This window comes from Ylistrum balloti, unplaced genomic scaffold (assembly GCF_031769215.1).
Source record: "Ylistrum balloti isolate Yb309-2 unplaced genomic scaffold, AGI_CSIRO_Ybal_v1 Utg370686, whole genome shotgun sequence".
NCBI lineage: Eukaryota > Metazoa > Mollusca > Bivalvia > Pectinida > Pectinidae > Ylistrum > Ylistrum balloti.
The window spans coordinates 131,390-157,699 of NW_026782413.1; the positions used below are offsets into that span (position 1 = coordinate 131,390).

Genomic DNA, 26,310 nt, shown 5'->3' on the forward strand with positions numbered 1-26,310 from the left:
TTAATGAAATTTCATTAAGTCACTGAAGACACTGCCTTTTTTTCTTTTAGCTTCTATTGGGTCACTGGCTTCCCTCCAGAACACATGTAATATTACACGTGTATATTTTCATTTTTAAGGAAAGATAAATGAGGAAAAAATCAGAAAAGGATAAAAATAGGTATTTTGATATATATCTTTTAAAACCGAGATTGGAAGCCCTTGTCCAAATCACAAAATATCTTTCATCTATATTTTAATAGCCTACATATATGAACACGACTTCACCAGCCTTTGGCTTATGTGCCAACAAGTTATGCATATCAAAGCAACATTTAACTAATATGCTCAATGTTTATGTAACCTTGAGCTGGTGCGTACAACGATTAAGAATAAAATTGAACTAATGAGTTCAATAGAACATGGTTAAAGAGTAACATAGAGCTGATGCGCTTAACCAATGAGAGTTACCTGGAGCTAATGCACCGCAGATTAAGTGTATCCTTGAGCTTCATAGCTTATTATAAATGCATATTGAAACGAAACCACCACCTGAAATTTAGAATTTGACATTTTTTTATCGCAATGCTAGCCGTGAGTTTTCTACACCCCTACTATATCGTATCATACCTATCTATCCAGCAGCCAATCAACCAACAGACCAAACAAAAATCAACAAAACAAATAAACAAGGGAAGTAACTAACTAAAACAATGCAATCAAATATAAACCAAAGGGTCGTATATTTCCAATTTTGCTGATATTGTACCGTTTTACTGTGGCTGCCGCTAATATATGTTGTTATGAGGGATATATCATAATTTGTCTGTCCGTCCGTCCGACTGCCTGTCTGCCTACCTGTCCATTGACGAAAGTTCATCAGTGACAGGGCCGATTACTCATTCGATTCTAACGAAGCTTAGAAATTGATTACTGGCAGTTTTGGTTATTTTGTTAGAAGTTGTGTCAATCTTGTGAGGAAACTGATATTTCTGATTAAATTAAACTTTATTTTCGTATTAAGAGAAATCTATTTTCGCATTTCTTCAGTAGTGGCATTAAATGAACGAAGGGTTTGGTTATTGTTAAACAGATGTTAGTTTTTACTGAATTGACAAAGAAACGTGTAAGGCGAGATTGTATAGGTGAACTAGATACAAGGTCAATAGGTCAACCAATCGCCCTTTTGATGAAAACAGAGAAACAGCGTAATCTTAATACATTGCATATTAAGCTCTGACACCCATGCAGTTCCCTTACAGTTGACCTTTGTAGAGTTAACCTCGTTGCGAGTGCATCTTGTGAATGTGGTCATCCTTGTGAGAATGGCTTTCGCTGTTTTATTTAATGTCAACGTTTCTCAAAGAAAGCGTATTTTAGTTCTAAATTTATATAATTGGAACGTTGCGTTAGATATAGAAATTCTTCTGGTCGACAATTCTAAACTTTCCGTGGACCTTAATGCAAGCATTTTTAGATCTGTGCAATAACCATATTAAATCCAGCAAGAGATTTGATGTCAATTTGTAACAATAATTGTATATTTGTATTGTCATGGATGCAATGTCATTTAAAATGTATATTGGGAGAAGGCGTTGACAAGCTGCAATAATTTGTGTCTAATCCTTTGTCAATCTTTTGGCAATAAATATGTTTAAACTAAAAAAAAAAAAAAAAAACAACAACAACAAAACAAAACAAAAACAAAATACATAACATTTCTAAACATGGAAACCCATTAGGCAAACTACCACCTTTAACCTACAAATCACCATGACTACAACTAATCAGAACTCGCCCTCAAAAGAACTTCTATAAAGGAAGGTAATATAGATGCTGTCCGTTATCTGTATATAATGGTCTTTAACTGAATTTTAAAAAAATCTTTTACTGGTTGATTCAGTAAATATGCTCCTCTAATATCCAAAACTGTACATAACGGAAGTTCAGGATACTCTGATAAAATGCACATCTTAATTTACCATTTCAAAACTTTCCATTCGTTAAGGGAAAGTATTGAAGTCGTAGATTAAGATATGTGTTTTAATCAGATTGAATCTCAGGGTATCATTTATTTCATTACAGCTAACTATAATTTAATTATATATATATATATATTTATATATATATATATAGGTCTTTGGTGTATACAACCAAATGTTATAGAAATATGTAGAATTAAAAGATTTGCTAAGCTTTTAAAAAAAAATCCGTACATTTTAAAAACAAATTTCTTGCAATTAGTTATATATTTGATAACCTATTAAATTTCGTCACCAGATTCATGTCTTACTGGGGGACGTGAACTCAATAAGAACTTTTTGTTAAATATTCAATGCTGTTCAAAATTTATGGGCAAATCAAATGTTATACCTTTTCATCAACACAATTTGTAACTTGTCTAGTGCAAATAAATTGAATTTAATAAAGTTAGGAATGGAAACAAAAGCAGCGGGATTATTTTATTAAGTTCGAGAGAAATGATAAAAGGGTAAATATGTTGGACGTTTAACACTTTGTCCGGAATTATTCTGGGATCGTTTCTTTTACTACTTAACATATTTTATTCGAAACTAACAGGGGGTTCTTTTAGCTTTACTTCTTAGGGAGCAGTCATTGCATTTGTTTGCTGACGACAGAAGCTGCAGAATGTTGCTGAAAGATAAACCGGAATATCTAGTAATGGCGACATCTTAACATTGTAAGATTAATTATCGTTACCTTGGATAAATATATTGAATTCAGGTTATGCCTTTATAACTTTCAGTTCAGTGTATTCACACAAAGGACTGAAAGATGTAGTTGACTTTCAGCTATATTTTCGTTTCAACGGTTCAAGACAAGCAGAATTTTGTAGGAAATATCAATTCTCAGTTTAAAATTTAAGATCAGGAGATACAATAAAGTGAAATTTATAAAAATTCCAACTGTCTGTGGCAGATTATGATCGATGCCGTTATAGCTCGTTTACTTATAGCTTACGTATTGTTCGACCTTCCTTCATCATATTCTGAAGAAAATGTTGACGTATTAAGTTAAGATTATTTTAAGTACAGGATCATTTAAGATCCCCTGCATTGCCCTGTAATATACAGTACACCAAGTCACTAAAATCAATTTTGAGAACAGCTCCATTGATGTGTGATTTATGTTTACATGTAGATTACTGGTATGAAATATTACATTTTCAGGCATTACTCTTGCATTTTTTTTACCGGTGTCATAAATGTGACAAGAAAGTGATTTGTGTGCATTTCCGTGACTTGAATCCATGGCCACTTATTTATCAATCTGCCACTCTAGGTATTAAGCCAAAAGAATATTTCTGTTCAGGTAAGCACAAATATTGGATGTGACCCAATAATTTTGTAGGTTTAAGTCAGTTAAATCCTGACACACAAGTGTAATAGGAAGGAGTAATGAAAAACACACTGTACCATCACTGGAGTTCAAACTAGTGACCCTTTGGTCCTTAGCTTGACACTCTACTGCTGAACTAAACGGAAATTCCCACTAGTTGAGGCTTCTACTCAAGTTTAAGTATGTAACAGCCTCGGGAAAATGCAGAAGAGTGAGACGGGGATCATAAGACATGGGAACTACAAACACTAGATGGACACCCATGTCTTATTTAAGAAGCAATCCCAGTTATGCTACATATAAACCTTTTTGTTTTTTGAAGTCGCTACTGATTGAGACCCAGGGTTAATACATGAGAGGATTCAAACACAGATCTCCAAATTCTGAACACATTATCTAACTAATTGTTCTACCTAATCACATGTCACTCATCACTATCAAAGATTTTAATTATCACAGTGAGTCTGTCAGATTAGAAATATATAACAAATACATATTCATGATGCAGTCTATCCCTGGACTCTGGTCATACTAATCACAATAAACTGTTCAGCTGGAAAGATTATTAGTTTAATTGACTTAGTGTAAGCCAAGGAAGCTGGAGGTCCTAGGTTCAAATGCAATTTGTGATATTGAACGTCTATTACATTGGTGTCTATGAAGGGACCAGAGAGCTAATGACAGAGATACTTAGCTTTTTTTCACAGACATTGCTATTATCCTTAGGAAATTTGAAGATGAGCCCATTTCTGTAGGGATAGTATGTATCTTAGGTAAATAGTAGATGAATATAATGCTTGGCTAGAGAGATCTTCTCTTTAGCTTAGTCAAGCACAAGCCTAATAAGCCACAGTCAAAGGTTTGATCCTGATCAGAGGCACAGAAACATATGATGACTCGTGTTAGATATCTTTGATGAGTAGGTTGGAATAACAAACATGCAGGCCTTAAGTAATAATGGTGTTATGAAAAAGTTGAGTTACACAAAATTCCTCGTTGCTACATCCTCAATACTCCAGGGTTATGATCACTTCACTCTCTACACCCATGGAACATGTCATCTTTGGTATTAATCATTCATATATTGTTGCTCATTTAACTTATAGTGTACAACTAGTACTAATAATTATAATATTGATAACGGCACACACATTTTATATAAACATGCCATCAATCTGATGTTGTTGTTTTATTGAAATATTATCTACTTCTTAATAATTTTTTTCCAGAATTCCTGTCGAGAAAAATGACAACAAGATTAGTTGGAAATATAGAGGACTTAACCAAACAGATCATGTCTTTGAATAAATTATGGATATTACCAATTTCTCTGCCAACAAGTCTAAGAGTTACCTCCCCTGCCCGAGTGACTACCATCAGTATACTTGCTGTGATTGGATTGTATTATTACTATCGTCGATGGAAGAAAAAACAGAGGACTCAGCCTCAAAAGGATGAAGGGCGAGAACATAATGATACTGGGTACAAGACCTCACATTTAAATAGTCCAAATGGAGGTAATGGTTTAGTTGCAGAGTTAGCGATATTATTCAGAGTGACAAAGAGACATATGTCATAACTTTATATTTTCAATTTTTCAGTTTACTGAGGTAACATATCATTTATTCTGTCAAATAAAGATTTTAAACAAGAAATGTAGAGTAGTTAAGCTAAATTATTTAGAAATATGGTAAAAATCTAAATAATTAGCACAGGCACTATAGCTATGACTACTCTATCTACATTTTTTATTTTGGAAATCATAAAAAAAAGTACAATAATGTTAGCTCAACTATCTTGACAAGTGGTTTAAAGGGACTAAATGGTTAGAATTTCATCTCATAATTGATCAAAAACATTATAACATTTAAATGTCTGTTAAAAGTTGTGCACTTTCAGTCAATTACAGAATTTAAAAGTTGTATTTGTTGTATTTGAAAAAAATTCAAAGTTAGAAATAGAGCAAAAACTTCATATCATTATTGTTCAGAGAGTGTAAACAAGGTCTTTGTGCATGTGTGATGCGGAAAAATTTAGAAATCATAAAAAGCGGTGTGATAAAATGAGGTTCCGAAAGATCACATTATGAACTTGGGTATCTCTGATCAAAACAGTGAATGGCAATAGACACAACATCAAATGTTTACCAGTGTTAGTTTGAAGATGATAATCTTTATCAATTTGTCTCAAGAAAAAGTGCTATAATTTTGTGAATAGTATAATTCTAAGTATTAAAACATTTGCCTGAAATCAAACATATAACAAAAAATAACAAAATCTAACCATTTAGTCATTTTAATATGTTAAAAGTAAATTCATCTTTTTTTAATTTTTAGGGCCTTAAACATTTTGTGTACTTAGTAAGTACAGAAAATGATAGTCAGTGTTTGTAATGTTTAGTATAAAATCTTCATTAGTTTCATGCAATAATGAAAGTTTTTTGATGAATTTTGGTTTTAAAAGCTTTGTACTGATTTTCATAATAATAATCTAAACTAGTGTCTGTATTACTGCCTTGTTTAACTTTGGTTCATAGACATGTCATAATTGAAATGTTTTGAAAGGTAAAAACTGGATCATGTTTGTCAGCTTAAAAAGAATTAAGAATAACAAGATTGAGCTTTATACAGGTCTACTTGCCTAAAATGTCATGTTTGATATGTGTTTTAGATGTCCTGATGGGTCGTGTGAGAAGAGCCGAAAGTCCAAGTGGGAGCTCAAATCGCTCTCTATCCTTATTACGGACCAAGTCTTTATCAGGATCTACCTCAAGTTTAGGGGCTGTTTCTACCACATCTACAATCACCCATCCTGTGGTGGACACTACCAACTATGGGCCGGTACAGCTTTGTTCTCTAGGTAAGGGCTTACATCAATCAGAAACAGGCCTGTACAGCTGTGTTCTCTACATAAGGGCTTACATCAGTAGGAAACGGGCTTGTTCAGCTGTGTTCTCTACATAAGGGCTTACATCAGTAGGAAACGGGCCTGTACAGCTGTGTTCTCTAGATATGGTTTTACACTGGTAGTAAAATGGCCTGTTCTCTACATAAGTGCTTACATCAGCAGGAAATCAGCATGTACAGCTGTTCTCTAGGTAAGGTTTACATCAGTAGAAAAAGCCTGCACAGTTTGTGGCAAGTGTTTTGGCATAAGATAACCAGTTTCTGAAATACTTCCCTGATCAGCATTTGTGATTTCAAGTGCTGTAATTGTGTATAGACGTTGAATCACCCCAGATATTTGTGTCCTCAAATACTGAAAAAATATAAACATTTCAGACTTCTGTCATCAAACATGGAAAATATTAGCAGTCTGAGGTTTTTATGGTATAGCTAATCCACATAATTAGGACCCATGCTGTATTGAAAAAATAGGGATAATTTGACATTAATATCTACATTTTAGGGTTTGAGACACTGCAGCTAGCTGTCAAGTACTGGGAGGATGCTATGGTGAAACTTCAGAGTCCTGATGATACCAACAGACCAACAGCCATACTGGTAGGTATTTCAGAGTCCTGATGTAACCAGCAGACCAACAGCCATACTGGTAGGTATTTCAGAGTCCTGATGTAACCAGCAGATCAACAGCCATACTGGTAGGTATTTCAGAGTCCTGATGTAACCGACAGACCAACAGCCATACTGGTAGGTATTTCAGAGTCCTGATGAGACAGATGGACCAACAACCATACTGATAGGTATTTCAGAGTCCTGATGAGACAGACAGACCAACAGCCATACTGATAGGTATTTCAGAGTCCTGATGAGACAGACAGACCAACAGCCATACTGGTAGGTATTTCAGAGTCCTGATGAGACCAACAGCCATACTGATAGGTATTTCAGAGTCCTGATGTAACCAGCAGACCAACAGCCATACTGGTAGGTATTTCAGAGTCCTAATGATACCAACAAACCAACAGCCATACTGGTAGGTATTTCATAGTCCTGATGAGACAGATGGACCAACAGCCATACTGGTTGGTATTTCAGAGTCCTGATGAGACAGACAGACCAACAGCCATACTGATAGGTATTTCAGAGTCCTGATGAGACCGACAGACCAACAGCCATACTGGTAGGTATTTCAGAGTCCTGATGTAACCAGCAGACCAACAGCCATACTGTTAGGTATTTCAGAGTCCTGATGAGACAGACAGACCAACAGCCATACTGGTAGGTATTTCAGAGTCCTGATGAGACAGACAGACCAACAGCCATACTGGTAGGTATTTCAGAGTCCTGATGTAACCAGCAGACCAACAGCTATACTGGTAGGTATTTCAGAGTCCTGATGTAACCAGCAGATCAACAGCCATACTGGTAGGTATTTCAGAGTCCTGATGTAACCGACAGACCAACAGCCATACTGGTAGGTATTTCAGAGTCCTGATGAGACAGATGGACCAACAACCATACTGGTAGGTATTTCAGAGTCCTGATGAGACCAACAGCCATACTGGTAGGTATTTCAGAGTCCTGATGAGACTGACAGACCAACAGCCATACTGGTAGGTATTTCAGAGTCCTGATGATACCAACAGCCATACTGGTAGGTATTTCAGAGTCCTGATGTAACCAGCAGACCAACAGCCATACTGGTAGGTATTTCAGAGTCCTGATGTAACCAGCAGACCAACAGCCATACTGGTAGGTATTTCAGAGTCCTGATGAGACCGACAGACCAACAGCCATACTGGTAGGTATTTCAGAGTCCTGATGATACCAACAGACCAACAGCCATACTGGTAGGTATTTCAGAGTCCTGATGTAACCAACAGACCAACAGCCATACTGGTAGGTATTTCAGAGTCCTGATGTAACCGACAGACCAACAGCCATACTGATAGGTATTTCAGAGTCCTGATGTAACCAGCAGACCAACAGCCATACTGGTAGGTATTTCAGAGTCCTGATGTAACCAGCAGACCAACAGCCATACTGGTAGGTATTTCAGAGTCCTGATGTAACCAGCAGATCAACAGCCATACTGGTAGGTATTTCAGAGTCCTGATGTAACCAGCAGATCAACAGCCATACTGGTAGGTATTTCAGAGTCCTGATGTAACCAGCAGATCAACAGCCATACTGGTAGGTATTTCAGAGTCCTGATGAGACAGACAGACCAACAGCCATACTGGTAGGTATTTCAGAGTCCTGATGAGACAGATGGACCAACAGCCATACTGGTAGGTATTTCAGAGTCCTGATGTAACCAGCAGACCAACAGCCATACTGGTAGGTATTTCAGAGTCCTGATGAGACCAACAAACCTTGAATTTTATTATCCTTTTTTAAGTACTGGATGGATCTCAAATGATATAAGTTTCCCTTGGTTTCTACTGGTGCCATTTTAATTTTGATGCCCAACATAATGTAGGATCTTTGATTTTGACACCTATGATTTGTTGTCACTATTTTTTGAGAAGATCTGGATGGATCTTCTGAATTTCATATGTAGGTTCCCATTTGTTCTTTCTTGTGCCTTGGTCGTTTGGGACTGATATGTAAAACCAAAAACAAAATGGCCAACAGGTGGCCATCTTTGATTTTGACAGTTCTGGTTCAATCATTCTGAAATGTCTGATGTAGTTAGTTCCTCATGGCTGTTAGTTGTTCACAGTTGATTTTGCGATAGGTCAGAGAAGGGAAAAGATCCTTCTGATAAAGAACCGATAAAGATTAAAGGATCCCTCCTAAGTTTTTTTCTACATTCAGTCATTAATCATACATCACTTGTGTGTAATGAATCTACCAATAGTAACATGTAATTTACAAAACATCACTGGGGCTGTTACATCCAAGCCAACCCTTTCTAAACCGTCTAAATAATTTTGTCCTAAGTATGGTGAGTTTGGAGAGGTGCCACAGACTTATGATTACCTGATCAGGAATAGGTACAAAGCTTGCCCTGACAATCCAAGTAAAAAAATTATAGTGCTGTATAGTATGTTTTACAAACACATTGTCCTACAGTCTGTTTCTGAAAATCAACAGTGAAGTATTCCAAAAAACACACAGTCCTAAAGCTGTTCCAGAAAGTCATATTCCAAACTGTGAATAAATAAAAAGAATCATGAAATAGGCGTTTATCAACTAGCGGTAATTAATACTTGTGGATGTGTATGGATGCTCACAAGGGGCCTTACTGTGGGAAGAAACAAAGGTATTCAGGTATAACCCACATCTTCAGAAGATGACCCTGTACTTTGAACATTTGATCAAAGCCTTCTACTCGGTCGTCCAGGTGAAAGGCAAGTGCATTTTCACTTGGCTACCTGACATCCCAACTGCAAATTGTTGTCTTAATATTAAAACCGTATTTTGCCATGAATTTATTGATTTCATTTCAGTTGTTGACATACAGTCAAATATGTAAAGCAATTGTTTGATGTGATACTTTCTTTTACAGGATCCTGAGAATATTGCCCTTCACAGTCAGCTAGATAAACTTCTGGAGAATGCTTACAGATTGATTGACAGTTATGAACACCAATGTGAGCGTCAGGCAGATCGTGTGGCCTTCGACACTGCCATCGCTGCATTCACGGAGGTGGACAGAATGTCGGAGAGAAAGAGTTTGGATGCAACGTCTAGCAGCGACCAGGAGTCTTTTGTCTCTGCTACTGATGTAAGCATCTTGTCTGTATGGCTATCACGAGGATTGAGATTTTATCGTCTTCTGAAAACATTTTTGAATTCTTTTGATTTCAAGCCAGTAAGAACCATCATGATAACCCAAACGCTTAGGTTGAATAGGGGTACAATTCAAATTTTTGTGGATTTAAATCCTTAAAATGTCTTTTATACTCAAACCTGATGGAATGCCAACAATAAGTATTGCCATATTATTCTTTGAAGACTCGGAGTATTCTATTTTTAGGTTCATTTTTTTGAAGTACTGAATCACAAAGTTACATGCCTTGCACATGGAATTGAGACTAAGTCAACTGGTGAAATGTTTATTATTACATATCAAATTACAATTTAGTGAAGTTTGGATTATTTTTTTGCCTTGTTACAAATTTAGTTTGACAATAGCAACTGTTTTCATTGCATTTAGATGTGATTAGTCTGATTATACATTACCTCCATGTTTATAAACTCATGATCAACTGTGGAAACTTTCATGAGAAGTTATGTTTTGTCAGTACCTGGCAAATTTTGAACTTGTTGTTTGTCTAAATGGTCTCTTTTTCGAGTGGCTTTAGAATTTCTTCCCTCGGGATGATATAGATAAAATTCTACATTACAACTTAAATAGAATAAATGTTAAGTTGTTTGCTGATCTTTTTGTATGGTTATAAGATAGTGGATTATTAAACGTCCTCACATTTTTAAGTCGGAACAATGTTGAATGTAGTGGTTATTGTGTAAGTGAAGGTTGATCTGAGCCATGTGGTTAATTCTGGTTTTATACCCAAAGTCTGTGAAACATCCCCTTTACTGTAATCAGTCTTTGTTTTTATGCCCCTGGCATTTTAATGTTTCCTATGTCCGTCCATCCATCCTCTCATCCTCTCTCGTCCCGTTATGTGCCATCCCGTCCTGTTCAGAATCAGGGTCATATCTTAAGAACCTCTCAACAGATTTGGTTCATATTTATCCTATGGTATCATAATATGAATTTCTACACCTGATCGTATGAAGATGGTCATCTTTGGAGGTTTAAGGGTCAAATGTCACATTTGACAACTTTTGTAAATTCGTGAAACAATGATACTTATATACATGGGTAGCTGATGAAACTGCTGCAGTTTGAATTCTATTTTGTATTTTTTAATTCCCTCCAATATTTTTCATCATATTTGTTAAAATAATTGTTTATATCTGTGAAGCTTACATACATTGTTTTCATACTTATGTATCACAGATGGCCAATTTATCTGACTTGGAGACTCACAGAGAAATGTTTCACCACTTGCCATTGTACGAGGCTGGTCTTCTGGAACTAAAGCATGGATCTGTCACCTGTAGAACACTGAGGTAACATGTCTCTGTGTAGAAACTGGGACTTCAGGCTAGCTCTGTAGAGTGGGCGGAGAATTATACTGTTTACAGCAGACATCAGGCTAGCTCTGTAGAGTGGGCGGAGAATTATACTGTTTACAGCAGACATCAGGCTAGGTCTGTAGAGTGGGCGGAGAATTATACTGTTAACAGGAGACATAAGGCTAGGTCTGTAGGATGGGTGGAGAATTATACTGTTAACAGGAGACATAAGGCTAGGTCTGTAGGTTGGGTGAAGAATTATACTGTTAACAGGAGACATCTGCCATCCCCTTTTGATGTTTTTTATATTACAGGCTAGGAAAGATTTACTTTATTCAACATTAAAATATAAGTAATAAGATTAAGTATAAGTAATAAACAGCTATGGCATTCTGTAATAATGCTTTGAGGCTTGATATGCTATTGATGACCCTGAATATTAAACTTACAAAAGTTATAGTTAGGATGATTTTACAATAAATCCTTTAAAAATCTTCTGTTATGAACAGGACAGAGATGACACAGTGTATGTCAGACACAGAGTTCCTGGCTAAGCTTCATGGTATCAGACTCGCTCTCGATGTAAGTTATCACTAAGCTGTTGTTGATGTTACATAAATGAATACTATCGATCTCTAGTAAACCAGGTGTCGCTTACCAGATGTAGGCCACTGTGACCTTAATATTGACCTCATCCCTTCTTTAAGTTAAATATAAGATTACCTTTTTCACTGAGGATCATCAAGATAGATTTTGTATGTGAATAGCATAGTTTATAATGACTGGAACTTCTGTGATCATTATAACATTTCATTGTACCATTAGTTGTAGAACCCTTGTAGGATGGTCAGTACATGATGACACACACACACTACAGACTACCCATCAGTTGTAGAACCCCTGAAGGATGGTCAGTACATGATGACACACACTCACTACAGACCACCCATCAGTTGTTGAACCCCAGTAGGATGGTCAGTACATGATGACAACACACTGTTTACAGCAGCTAGCTCTGTAGAGTGGTCAGTACATGTTTGACAACACACTACAGACCACCCATCAGTTGTAGAAGCCCTGTAGGATGGTCAGTACATGATGACAACACACTACAGACCACCCATCAGTTGTAGAAGCCCTGTAGGATGGTCAGTACATGATGACAACACACACACTACAGACCACCCATCAGTTGTAGAACCCCTGTACATGAGACACACACTCACTACAGTATGACAACACACTACAGACCAGCTTTCAGTTGTAGAAGCCCTGTAGGATGGACAGTACATGATAACACACACACACTACAGACCACCAATCAGTTGTAGAAGCCCTGTAGGATGGTCAGTACATGATGACAACACACACACTACAGACCACCCATCAGTTGTAGAACCCCTGTAGGATGGTCAGTACATGATGACAACACACTACAGACCAGCTATCAGTTGTAGAAGCCCTGTAGGATGGTCAGTACATGATGACACACACACACTACAGACCACCCATCAGTTGTAGAAGCCCTGTAGGATGGTCAGTACATGATGACAACACACACACTACAGACCACCCATCAGTTGTAGAAGCCCTGTAGGATGGTCAGTACATGATGACAACACACACACACCACCCATCAGTTGTAGAACCCCTGTAGGATGGTCAGTACATGATGACACACACACACTACAGACCACCCATCAGTTGTAGAACCCCTGTAGGATGGTCAGTACATGATGACACACACTCACTACAGACCACCCATCAGTTGTTGAACCCCAGTAGGATGGTCAGTACATGATGACAACACACTACAGACCAGCTATCAGTTGTAGAAGCCCTGTAGGATGGTCAGTACATGATGACAACACACTACAGACCACCCATCAGTTGTAGAAGCCCTGTAGGATGGTCAGTACATGATGACAACACACACACTACAGACCACCCATCAGTTGTAGAACCCCTGTAGGATGGTCAGTACATGATGACAACACACTACAGACCAGCTATCAGTTGTAGAAGCCCTGTAGGATGGTCAGTACATGATGACAACACACACACTACAGACCACCCATCAGTTGTAGAAGCCCTGTAGGATGGTCAGTACATGATGACAACACACACACTACAGACCACCCATCAGTTGTAGAAGCCCTGTAGGATGGTCAGTACATGATGACAACACACACACTACAGACCACCCATCAGTTGTAGAAGCCCTGTAGGATGGTCAGTACATGATGACACACACACTACAGACCACCCATCAGTTGTAGAACCCCTGTAGGATGGTCAGTACATGATGACACACACACACTACAGACCACCCATCAGTTGTAGAACCCCTGTAGGATGGTCAGTACATGATGACACACACACACTACAGACCACCCATCAGTTGTAGAACCCCTGTAGGATGGTCAGTACATGATGACAACACACACTACAGACCACCCATCAGTTGTAGAAGCCCTGTAGGATGGTCAGTACATGATGACAACACACACACTACAGACCACCCATCAGTTGTAGAAGCCCTGTAGGATGGTCAGTACATGATGACAACACACACACTACAGACCACCCATCAGTTGTAGAACCCCTGTAGGATGGTCAGTACATGATGACACACACACACTACAGACCACCCATCAGTTGTAGAACCCCTGTAGGATGGTCAGTACATGATGACACACACACACTACAGACCACCCATCAGTTGTAGAACCCCTGTAGGATGGTCAGTACATGATGACAACACACACACTTCAGACCTTCCATCAGTTGTAGAAGCCCTGTAGGATGGTCAGTACATGATGACAACACACACACTTCAGACCTTCCATCAGTTGTAGAACCCATGTAGGATGGTCAGTACATGATGACAACACACACACCACAAACCACCCGTCAGTTGTAGAACCCCTGTAGGATGGTCAGTACATGATGACAACACACACTACAGACCACCCATCAGTTGTAGAACCCCTGTAGGATGGTCAGTACATGATGACAACACACACTACAGACCACCCATCAGTTGTAGAAGCCCTGTAGGATGGTCAGTACATGATGACAACACACACACTACAGACCACCCATCAGTTGTAGAACCCCTGTAGGATGGTCAGTACATGATGACAACACACACACTACAGACCACCCATCAGTTGTAGAACCCCTGTAGGATGGTCAGTACATGATGACAACACACACACTACAGACCACCCATCAGTTGTAGAACCCCTGTAGGATGGTCAGTACATGATGACACACACACACTACAGACCACCCATCAGTTGTAGAAGCCCTGTAGGATGGTCAGTACATGATGACACACACACACTACAGACCACCCATCAGTTGTAGAACCCCTGTAGGATGGTCAGTACATGATGACAACACACAAACACTACAGACCACCCGTCAGTTGTAGAACCCCTGTAGGATGGTCAGTACATGATGACATACACTCACTACTGACCACCCATCAGTTGTAGAAGCCCTGTAGGATGGTCAGTACATGATGACACACACACACTACAGACCACCCATCAGTTGTAGAACCCCTGTAGGATGGTCAGTACATGATGACACACACACACTACAGACCACCCATCAGTTGTAGAACCCCTGTAGGATGGTCAGTACATGATGACTACACACACACTACAGACCACCCATCAGTTGTAGAACCCCTGTAGGATGGTCAGTACATGATGACAACACACACACTACAGACCACCCATCAGTTGTAGAAGCCCTGTAGGATGGTCAGTACATGATGACACACACACACTACAGACCACCCATCAGTTGTAGAAGCCCTGTAGGATGGTCAGTACATGATGACACACACACACTACAGACCACCCATCAGTTGTAGAACCCCTGTAGGATGGTCAGTACATGATGACACACACTCACTACAGACCACCCATCAGTTGTAGAAGCCCTGTAAGATGGTCAGTACATGATGACACACACACACTACAGACCACCCATCAGTTGTAGAAGCCCTGTAGGATGGTCAGTACATGATGACAACACACACTACAGACCACCCATCAGTTGTAGAACCCATCAGTTGTAGAAGCCCTGTAGGATGGTCAGTACATGATGACACACACACACACTACAGACCACCCATCAGTTGTAGAAGCCCTGTAGGATGGTCAGTACATGATGACACACACACACTACAGACCACCCATCAGTTGTAGAAGCCCTGTAGGATGGTCAGTACATGATGACAACACACACACTACAGACCACCCATCAGTTGTAGAAGCCCTGTAGGATGGTCAGTACATGATGACAACACACACACTACAGACCACCCATCAGTTGTAGAAGCCCTGTAGGATAGTCAGTACATGATGACAACACACACTACAGACCACCCATCAGTTGTAGAACCCCTGTGGGATGGTCAGTACATGATGACAACACACTCACTACAGACCAGCCATCAGTTGTAGAACCCATGTAGGATGGTCAGTACATGATGACACACACACACTACAGACCACCCATCAGTTGTAGAAGCCCTGTAGGATGGTCAGTACATGATGACAACACACACACTACAGACCACCCATCAGTTGTAGAAGCCCTGTAGGATGGTCAGTACATGATGACACACACACACTACAGACCACCCATCAGTTGTAGAACCCCTGTAGGATGGTCAGTACATGATGACAACACACACACTACAGACCACCCATCAGTTGTAGAAGCCCTGTAGGATGGTCAGTACATGATGACAACACACAAACACTACAGACCACCCATCAGTTGTAGAACCCCTGTAGGATGGTCAGTACATGATGACAACACACAAACACTACAGACCATCCATCAGTTGTAGAAGCCCTGTAGGATGGTCAGTACATGATGACAACACACACACTACAGACCACCCATCAGTTGTAGAAGCCCTGTAGGATGGTCAGTACATGATGACTACACACACACTACAGACCACCCATCAGTTGTAGAACCCCTGTAGGATGGTCAGTACATGATGACAACACACACACTACAGACCACCCATCAGTTGTAGAAGCCCTGTAGGATGGTCAGTACATGATGACAACACACACTACAGACCACCCATCAGTTGTAGAAGCCCTGTAGGATGGTCAGTACATGATGACACACACACACTACAGACCACCCATCAGTTGTAGAAGCCCTGTAGGATGGTCAGTACATGATGACAACACACACACTGCAGACCACCCATCAGTTGTAGAAGCCCTGTAGGATAGTCAGTACATGATGACAACACACACACTACAGACCACCCATCAGTTGTAGAACCCCTGTAGGATGGTCAGTACATGATGACACACACACACTACAGACCACCCATCAGTTGTAGAACCCCTGTAGGATGGTCAGTACATGATGACACACACACACTACAGACCACCCATCAGTTGTAGAACCCCTGTAGGATGGTCAGTACATGATGACAAAGCAGTAGAATTTCCTCTGTATGTCTTTGATATTGGGATCTCATTAATTTTATATTATTCCATTTCAGGTGGTATTCAAGACTCCAGAAAATAGAACCTATTTTCATCAAATGGGTCAGCAGTTATTGGGAAGCTTCCTGATAAAAGCTGACAGAGTAAGTAATTTCACAATAAACATGATAAAGTAAGGGGTGTTATTTTGGAACTTTTCTCAATAAACCAGATAAAGTAAGGGGTGTTATTTTGGAACTTTTCTCAATAAACCAGATAAAGTAAGGGTTTTTTTGTGAAGTTTTCCCACCAAATCTGTTAATGTGAAGGCTGTTATTTAAGAATTTTTCACAACAAATTTGATAAAGTAGGGATGTTTTTTGGGAAGTTTTCACACCAAAACTGATGAAGTGAAGGGTGTTATTTAGGAAGTTTCCTGTAAGAGTTTGTTTCAGGACATTAAAGCTCTCAGTTCATGCATGTGTTTCTTTGATTCTTATTCAATAATAGATAAGTGATAATATCTGCAGACGTTTCATAGATTGTTCTCTGATTTTTTTAATGGTTGAGTTTGAAGTTTTATAGAAATGACGAAATTTTTATGTAGTGTTTGACTTTTTTTGTCTATCGAGTAAGTTTGAAATTTCTAAATCGATGATCAGACTTTTTCAATTTTTACATAGACTGGAGTAAGTATCCATATTTAATATGGTTGAAATCTTGATATGTGTGAAGGTTTATTTTGGAACTGTTATTTGATCTTACAGTCTTTTTATCATGGTGATTAGCATTATGTGACAGCCTTATTACGTCATCTGCCAGGATGACTTATAGCCATCGTGTTTTGTTCATCATTGTATGCAGTGCATAAACTTTTCATATGGCCATTGAAAGACAGGTCATATTATATTATCAAGTGAGTGGATGGGTACCGGTAGGCAGGTGCGCACAGGTGGTGTCCGCTTGATAACTTGAGTATTTATCAACCAATCAGCTTCAAATTCCATAAAGAGGTACAATACCATGATAGCTTGGACAAGATCATGGTAATTTTCAAACCATACTCCACAGAGTTAAGGCCCCTTATTCAGTTACCGAAACAGTATCAGCGCAACATCTCAAATAGTTTTCCACAGTTCAACTTCAAACTTCATAGACAGGCGATAAGTTGGACTTGTTTGATCACTGTAATTTTCTGACTGTAATTCATTGAGTTATGGCCCCTTATTCTGTTACCAGAACAGTGGCTGCTCAATATCGCAAGGAGTTATCAACAGATCAATTAAGACTTTATAGGAAATTTCATTACCATAATTGCTCAGACAAGACCACAATTTTTGGACCATAATTTATGGAGTTATGGCCCTTTATTGTTTTTATACAGAAACAGTGTCCATCACTTAGTATCAAAAGCAGTTTTCGATAGGTCAATTTCAAACTTCATAGGAGGGTTCTTTACTACCATAGCATAGACATGGCCATTGACGTTCGGTGGTTTACTCCAGTTTTATCTGCCATTACACAACTGACACTGTCTGTAAATGACCTCAACGTGTTGATTAGTCATTAAACATCACTTAATTTCTATCTCTTTCATTTGCAAAATGCTCATTTGACCTTCGATGACATATCATGTATTGCCTCAAGGAGCTGTTGTTTACATTTTAAAATTCTTCTCAAATTTTATCAATGGGATTGAGCTGAAACTTGCCTAATATGATCCTGACCAAGTGTTGCCACTTTTTGCGTCGGTCTTAAATCCAGAATGGCTGCCATCTTGGAAAAACATTTTTGACTTCTATTCAAGTTTCACTGGTGCCATTGAGCTGAAAATTGTTTGGAATGTTAAGGAAGGGAAGCAAGTTATAAATATATTTGACTTAATAACCAGGGAACATCATAAATAAGGAAATTTACAAAAACAAAAGTACATTTTGTTCACCTTTAAATCATGGCCATGTTGTAACATCATTGTGTAATCATAATTTCCCTGAACAATACTTTTTTAAACTTTTCTCAAGTACCATCATTGGGATTGATCTGACACTGAAATGATTCTGAGATGATCCTGACCAAGAGTTGATATTTTGTCCAGTTGCATTGGTGCCATTGAGCTGAATATTGCTTGGAATATTAAGGGAGGGAAGCCAATAAAGTGTTAAATGGTGTCCATTTTTGTAAAATGATTGACTAAACATGGTTGCCCTGAACAACACCTACTTGAAACTTCTCTGGAACCACTTGTGGATTGAGCTGAAACTTGCCTGAAGTGATTCTGAGATGGTTCTGATCGAATGTCAATATTTTTTGGTCGGTCTGATATCCAATATGACTACCATATTGAAAAACACACTTTAAAATTCTACTCGATTCCACAAGTGAACTGAAATTTTTGTGGAAATTTTAATGAAACTGAAATGAGGAGTGTTTTTGCTCTTCATGCTATAGTCTTACCACTATTATAATATCTTATATCAGATGACTGTAAAGCCCTATGGGCCTTTTGTTACCATTATGATGTTGATAACTTACAAGGCAGTGTACATCAGTTCCTTTGTAACTCCACTTACAGGACACTGACGACTTCAATCAGGCCTTCGCTAACATGATAGACTTTGTTGAAGATGCCAGCAACTGGGGCACCATTGAGGAGGAGCTTAGGGGGCGAGGGGTAAGGAGACAATAATTTAGGAAGGTGAAGGATTGAAGTTTGTTACAGAGGAAGTGGGCTCTGTACAGAGGATAGGTAATGAGTGGGGAGTGGGAATGAGTACTGCATGGTAGTGAGTATTGTGGGAAGGAAAGGTAAAAAGTGAAATGTGGAAGTGGGAACTGGGGGAGAAGAGATAAAGGGTGAGGATGGGAGTTGGTACTGTGGGGAGAAGAGATAAAGGGTGAGGATTGGAGTTGGTACTGTGGGGAGAAGAGATAAAAGGGTGAGGATGGGAGTTGGTACTGTGGGAAGAAGAGATAAACGGTGAGGATGGGAGTTGGTACTGTGGGGAGAAGAGATAAAGGGTGAGGATGGGAGTTGGTACTGTGGGGAGAAGAGATAAAAGGGTGAGGATGGGAGTTGTTACTGTGGGGAGAAGAGATAAAGGGTGAGGATGGGAGTTGGTACTGTGGGGAGAAGAGATAAAGGGTGAGGATGGGAGTTGGTACTGTGGGGAGAAGAGATAAAGGGTGAGGATGGGAGTTGGTACTGTGGGGAGAAGAGATAAAGGGTGAGGATGGGAGTTGGTACTGTGGGGAGAAGAGATAAAGGGTGAGGATGGGAGTTGGTACTGTGGGGAGAAGAGATAAAGGGTGAGGATGGGAGTTGGTACTGTGGGGAGAAGAGATAAAGGGTGAGGATGGGAGTTGGTACTGTGGGAAGAAGAGATAAAGGGTGAGGATGGGAGTTGGTACTGTGGGTAGAACAGGTAAAGGTTGAAGATTGTAGTGTATGTACTGTGGGAAGAAGAGATAAAGGGTGAGGATGGGAGTTGGTACTGTGGGGAGAAGAGATAAAAGGGTGAGGATGGGAGTTGGTACTGTGGGGAGAAGAGATAAAAGGGTGAGGATGGGAGTTGGTACTGTGGGGAGAAGAGATAAAGGGTGAGGATGGGAGTTGGTACTGTGGGGAGAAGAGATAAAGGGTGAGGATGGGAGTTGGTACTGTGGGGAGAAGAGGTAAAGGATGAAGATGGGAGTTGGTACTGTGGGGAGAAGAGATAAAGGGTGAGGATTGGAGTTGGTATTGTGGGGAGAAGAGATAAAGGTTGAGGATGGTAGTTGGTACTGTGGGAAGAAGAGATAAAGGGTGAGGATGGGAGTTGGTACTGTGGGGAGAAGAGATAAAGGGTGAGGATGGGAGTTGGTACTGTGGGGAGAAGAGATAAAGGGTGAGGATGGGAGTTTGTACTGTGGGGAGAAGAGATAAAGGGTGAGGATGGGAGTTGGTACTGTGGAGAGAAGAGATAAAGGGTGAGGATGGGAGTTGGTACTGTGGGGAGAAGAGATAAAGGGTGAGGATGGGAGTTGGTACTGTGGGAAGAAGAGATAAAGGGTGAGGATGGGAGTTGGTACTGTGGGGAGAAGAGATAAAGGGTGAGGATGGGAGTTGGTACTGTGGGGAGAAGAGATAAAGGGTGAGGATGGGAGTTGGTACTGTGGGGAGAAGAGATAAAGGGTGAGGATGGGAGTTGGTACTGTGGGGAGAAGAGATAAAGGGTGAGGATGGGAGTTGGTACTGTGGGGAGAAGAGGTAAAGGATGAAGATGGGAGTTAGTACTGTGGGGAGAAGAGGTAAAAGGTGAGGATGGGAGTTGGTACTGTTTGAGAAGAGGAAAAAGATGAGGATGGTAGTTGGTACTGTGGGTAGAAGAGATAAAGGGTGAGGATGTGAGTTGGTACTGTGGGGAGAAGAGATAAAGGGTGAGGATGGGAGTTGGTACTGTGGGGAGAAGAGATAAAGGGTGAGGATGGGAGTTGGTACTGTGGGGAGAAGAGATAAAGGGTGAGGATGGGAGTTGGTACTGTGGGGAGAAGAGAAGGGGAGAAGAGATAAATGAGGATGGAGTTGGTACTGTGGGGAGAAGAGGTAAAAGGTGAGGATGGGAGTTGGTACTGTGGGGAGAAGAGATAAAGGGTGAGGATGGGAGTTGGTACTGTGGGGAGAAGAGATAAAGGGTGAGGATGGGAGTTGGTACTGTGGGGAGAAGAGATAAAGGGTGAGGATGGGAGTTGGTACTGTGGGGAGAAGAGATAAAGGGTGAGGATGGGAGTTGGTACTGTGGAGAAGAGAAAATGATGAGGATGGTAGTTGGTACTGTGGGTAGAAGAGATAAAGGGTGAGGATGTGAGTTGGTACTGTGGGTAGAAGAGATAAAGGTTGAGGATGGGAATTGGTACTGTGGGGAGAAGAGGTAAAGGTTGAGGATGGGAGTTGGTACTGTGGGGAGAAGAGATAAAGGGTGAGGATGGGAGTTGGTACTGTGGGGAGAAGAGATAAAGGGTGAGGATGGGAGTTGGTACTGTGGGGAGAAGAGATAAAGGGTGAGGATGGGAGTTGGTACTGTGGGGAGAAGAGATCAAGGATGAGAATTGGAGTTTGTACTGTGGGGAGAAGAGGTAAAAGGTGAGGATGGGAGTTGGTACTGTGGGGAGAAGAGATAAAGGGTGAGGATGGGAGTTGGTACTGTGGGGAGAAGAGATAAAGGGTGAGGATGGGAGTTGGTACTGTGGGGAGAAGAGATAAAGGGTGAGGATGGGAGTTGGTACTGTGGGGAGAAGAGATAAAGGGTGAGGATGGGAGTTGGTACTGTGGGGAGAAGAGGTAAAGGTTGAGGATTGGAGTTGGTATTGTGGGGAGAAGAGGTGAAGGGTGAGAATGGGTACTGAAGTTCAGAGAGGACTTTTGGAAAGTGCGAAAGGCTAAGAATTGAGGTGATGTGTGATGAAGGCTACTGAATGCATTCTACAATATATCTCATTTGTTTATGCAATCTGAGCAATTCTATATAAGGGATGAAATAAGTTTAAATTGATATCAAACCTAGTAATTTTAAATTCCAGGTGAAATGCTTTTCATTTTATGACGTTGTCCTTGATTTTATTGTGATGGATGCGTTTGATGACCTCGCCAATCCTCCCTCCTCCGTCATCACGGTGGTACAGAATCGATGGCTGTCTAACGGCTTCAAAGAGACGGTAGGCTGTAACAGATCACCCTGATAGTGTAGAATAAACACGATCCATATACTTGTTTCTGTGTCAAATGTGCAGCTTTTCATTATCTTATGTCTCATAAAAATTTATGAAATATTAGAATTGACAGGAGATGTTGGGTTTTATTATCTAAATCAGCAGTTCATATCATTGTGTATTGATTTGATTATATTAACTATGTGTCACAAATAATACCATGAAAACGTTGAGGTAAATTGAATGTTATGATTTGTAGGCACTAGCAACAGCTGTTTGGTCAGTATTAAAGGCCAAGCGACGGTTACTGAAGGTAAGTTGTTGTATCCTTTTGTTGGTATCAGAATGTCAATAAGTTGTTTTGTTAGCTCATGATCTTGTTCAAATTGCCCTGGATCTATAATCTGTCAAAGAAGTAATTAATTAATTTTCAAGACAAGTTTTGGATCAATCATTCTCAAATGCAAGTTCCTCTTGGCCCAAAGTCCAGATCTGCTATAATTATAAAGTTTTACACCTTTGTAAAGTTGTTTGTGAACTACCGTATTTTTGCGGATTATAAGCCACTGCCATTTACTCAGTGATCGGATGTGCAGCTTATAAATCAATACTGCTTATATGTGGACGAAAAAAAACAGCAGAATGAAAAAAAAAGAGCATCTTCTGGACATCAGTTCCAGACCGTTATATATTTGGGAATATGTGTTGATCTTTCTGTGATGTATTCATTACTGATGCTACAACAAGATCAGTATTGGGCTTTGTAAAAATCTCCAGTAAACTTCTGTTATGTCATTGTATGTAGATTTCATTGTTTTGTTGAGCTATAGAGATACCCAATTAATTCCCTCTGCTCACAGATTTAGCTTTGTTTTATTCACAGTTTTCTGACGGGTTTATATCCAAATTTTACTCTATAACGGAACACACCAGTCCAGTATTGGCATGGGGCTTTCTGGGACCAGAGTCGGAACTCAAAGATTTGTGTTATTGTTTCAAAGTGAGTATCTTATCTGAAGTTTTTGAGTACATCTTATGTAAGGTCCACTCCTATATGCCTCCTATATTTTATAATGGGTTGTCCAGGTATTGTACTATTCCAAGGATGCTTGGCCTATTGTTTGTAACAGAGACTAACTCTGACCCAGATTTTTCTTTCTTTTTATTTTCAGGATCTGGTTTTGGGACTGATTAGAGACATTTTTAGTTTTGAGAAATCTCGTTACACAACTGTTGAAGATTTGGGTGAAGACATAGTGAAGTTAACACGGCATCGTATGGAGGAAGCTTCCAAACTGTTAATGTGAACAGGACCACATCATCAATATGTCTGTGATAATTGTTTATACTGTGTGGTGTGAACAGCACAAAGTCAAATGTCTCATCTATATACAACCTTGTTATACCCTTACTTAGTAACTGCTTTGTCTCTGTGTGTGTGTGTGTAAATTACACCAAAGGTATACCAAGTGAATCACTTGTTATCATTCATCTTATTGTTCCATATTTTAGTCAACGGAAATTTGGGGGGAGGGGGTTTTTCCTGGGGTATAAGTTAAAATTTGTATATCTTCAACTTTGTGTTATTTTTTATGTTAAATGATGATTTTAAGTCATGATAATTATGAGAATTAAATTTACAATATATTTTCATATCTCTCTTAGTCTTTAGAGGGATATTTTTTTATAATTTTTTCAAGGCATCAGCAAACCCGAATATCGAAACTTCGATACTTTGAAGATAATTTAGAATTAGATGGTATTTAAAGGTTATTTTCTTTATATATTTTCATATACTTGCAATCAGTTGTTTACACTAAAACATCTGATCGGTTGATCTACTTGTCTATCTTTGCAGACAAGAATAGGGGTCTGATCCAGTGAATAGTGAAAGTATTCACAATTTGCAAGGTCATTAAATATACATCATGTGTTATACTCACTTAGGATTTGTCAAATTTCATAGAAAGTTGGTTTCTCTATTAAGACTTTTCATATCATCTCAGAAAAGCTAGTTAATGACAGCACACTAATGTATATACTACTGTTTCAGAATAGCTGGGGTTAAGTTTGCATAGAAATGTGCTGGTAGACAGACTTAATAAAATCAACCTGACCTTATTTGAAGATATAATTGATGATGGGGTCTCTAAGTAAATATGGTGTGAAGTGTTGTTTTCCTGACAGTGCAATGTGTGTGTAAGTTCAACTTACAGTTTCAAGTACTTGTATGATAGACAACAATCGATTACTGACTTTTGTTGAATTTGTATGATGTTTTATTGTTTGACAATATAGACATGTATATATACAATATAGATCTATGGTATTATAAAGCATGAAAGATATATTATTGTATTTTTTTTGTTTGTTATTTTGTATTGTATATCTTAACTTAAATGTTCAGTAGTGCTATTTTTACAATAAATGATCATGTGACATGTTTACTTGATGTATTGGACTACTTTGGAGTAAATATATGTATGATATTTCTGATGAGTGGTGAGTATGAACCATTTATTATCACAAATTTGTATTTAAGAAGAAAATTATTTGTGTACTAATATAGATTGTAATAGATGTAGTTTTGGGGCTGTTCCAGAAAAAAGACATTCTCCTGGGGTGTTACTTTCTAAAAAGCCACACCACCTGTAAAATTTTGCACTTTTATTGACATTATGCTTCCATATTGTGTTAATACTGTTAACATATTAATGGTCTATAACATTTGGATTTACCTACATAATCTTAATTTCAGATCATTTAAATCAATTTAATTATTAATTAGTAACACTAAGCTACTTTGTCTTTCATTTCTTATTCTTTAGTCCCCACACTGAAAACAGGAATGTGTGGAATGTTTGAGACAGGTACATTTCATACTAATCATGACTAAGTCAGTCTTCTGTTGTATGATGTATGTCAGTAGAAGAGTCATTGATACTGTTTATAGTCTGGTCTGACCTGAGTCATGTCATGTGTTAAGTGCTCATCCAGGTAATTATGTCCATATTTGGAGTTGTCGTTGAATCATGCATTAAGTCAGATGAGAGTTTTGTTGGAAGCATAGTTTATAAAACTCTAATTTTAATTTGTATGTTATACAATGTAACAGTGAGACTTTACCACACATATATATATATTCCCTAGAGACTTGTGACAATATGGTAAAATTTTTATAGTTTCAACACACTTTACAAGACGTTTCACAGTCTTGGAAGCTATAAATATTTCTAACATTGTACTTGAGTAATGATATTTAATCATCAAATAATTCATGTCTGTTGTACTTAATATGGCTGTTTGAGTTTTGTTTTGTGGTTGCAGTTGGTCTGTTAACCTACAAGCTCTGCCCCCTTAGTAGCTGGGAATTTTACTTTAAATACACTGACTTTAGCCGGACTTTTAACTGGATATCTGCATCCATTTCTTTTCAGTAAACTTTAGTTTTGGTAAGCGATAATGATCTGTTTCTACCCTGATAACCATGGTGAACAGATATGGGAAAAAAATCTGATTCTATGACTAGTCTGCTAGTATACCTTTCTCTTTACATCTTTCTGATAAAACACTTTCCGCTTACCTGTCAACTCTACTGAAGAACTCAAATGCAACACATCAGCATCTACTCCCTGCTCCCCAGCAATCAACCTGATGAAAAATCCCTTGTTACCCTCTATGTCTGACATTTGTAAAATACTCCATACTACCAGACTCTCAACTAATGGAGATAATCAGCATATTTATTCACTTTCTCATAGCGATATAAATGTCTCAGAAAGATCAATTTGCCAGCCCTGCCATCTTTA

The 26,310-nt window shown here is 38.9% G+C and overlaps 1 protein-coding gene across 1 annotated transcript; it reads left to right on the forward strand.

Annotated features, from left to right (window-relative positions):
• The first annotated feature begins 2,600 nt into the window (after positions 1–2,600).
• Positions 2,601–25,682, forward strand: LOC132557538 (mitoguardin-like). Its single transcript, XM_060222034.1, has 13 exons — positions 2,601–2,680; positions 4,569–4,856; positions 6,010–6,198; positions 6,748–6,842; positions 9,757–9,975; positions 11,218–11,330; positions 11,846–11,918; positions 16,894–16,980; positions 19,389–19,487; positions 22,373–22,507; positions 22,761–22,814; positions 23,385–23,501; positions 23,674–25,682. The coding sequence occupies exons 2-13, from the start codon at positions 4,586–4,588 to the stop codon at positions 23,806–23,808; spliced, it is 1,587 nt and encodes a 528-aa protein (XP_060078017.1). The 5' UTR covers positions 2,601–2,680; positions 4,569–4,585; the 3' UTR covers positions 23,809–25,682.
• Positions 25,683–26,310: the final 628 nt, after the last annotated feature.

Bases quoted from the DNA above. Each gene is read 5' to 3' on its own strand.
- LOC132557538 (XM_060222034.1), top strand. From the start codon at position 4,586: ATGACAACAAGATTAGTTGGAAATATAGAGGACTTAACCAAACAGATC. The intron at 6,199-6,747 runs GTAAGGGCTTAC...TCTACATTTTAG, and splicing joins GGTACAGCTTTGTTCTCTAG to GGTTTGAGACACTGCAGCTA. The intron at 22,508-22,760 runs GTAGGCTGTAAC...TATGATTTGTAG, and splicing joins CTAACGGCTTCAAAGAGACG to GCACTAGCAACAGCTGTTTG.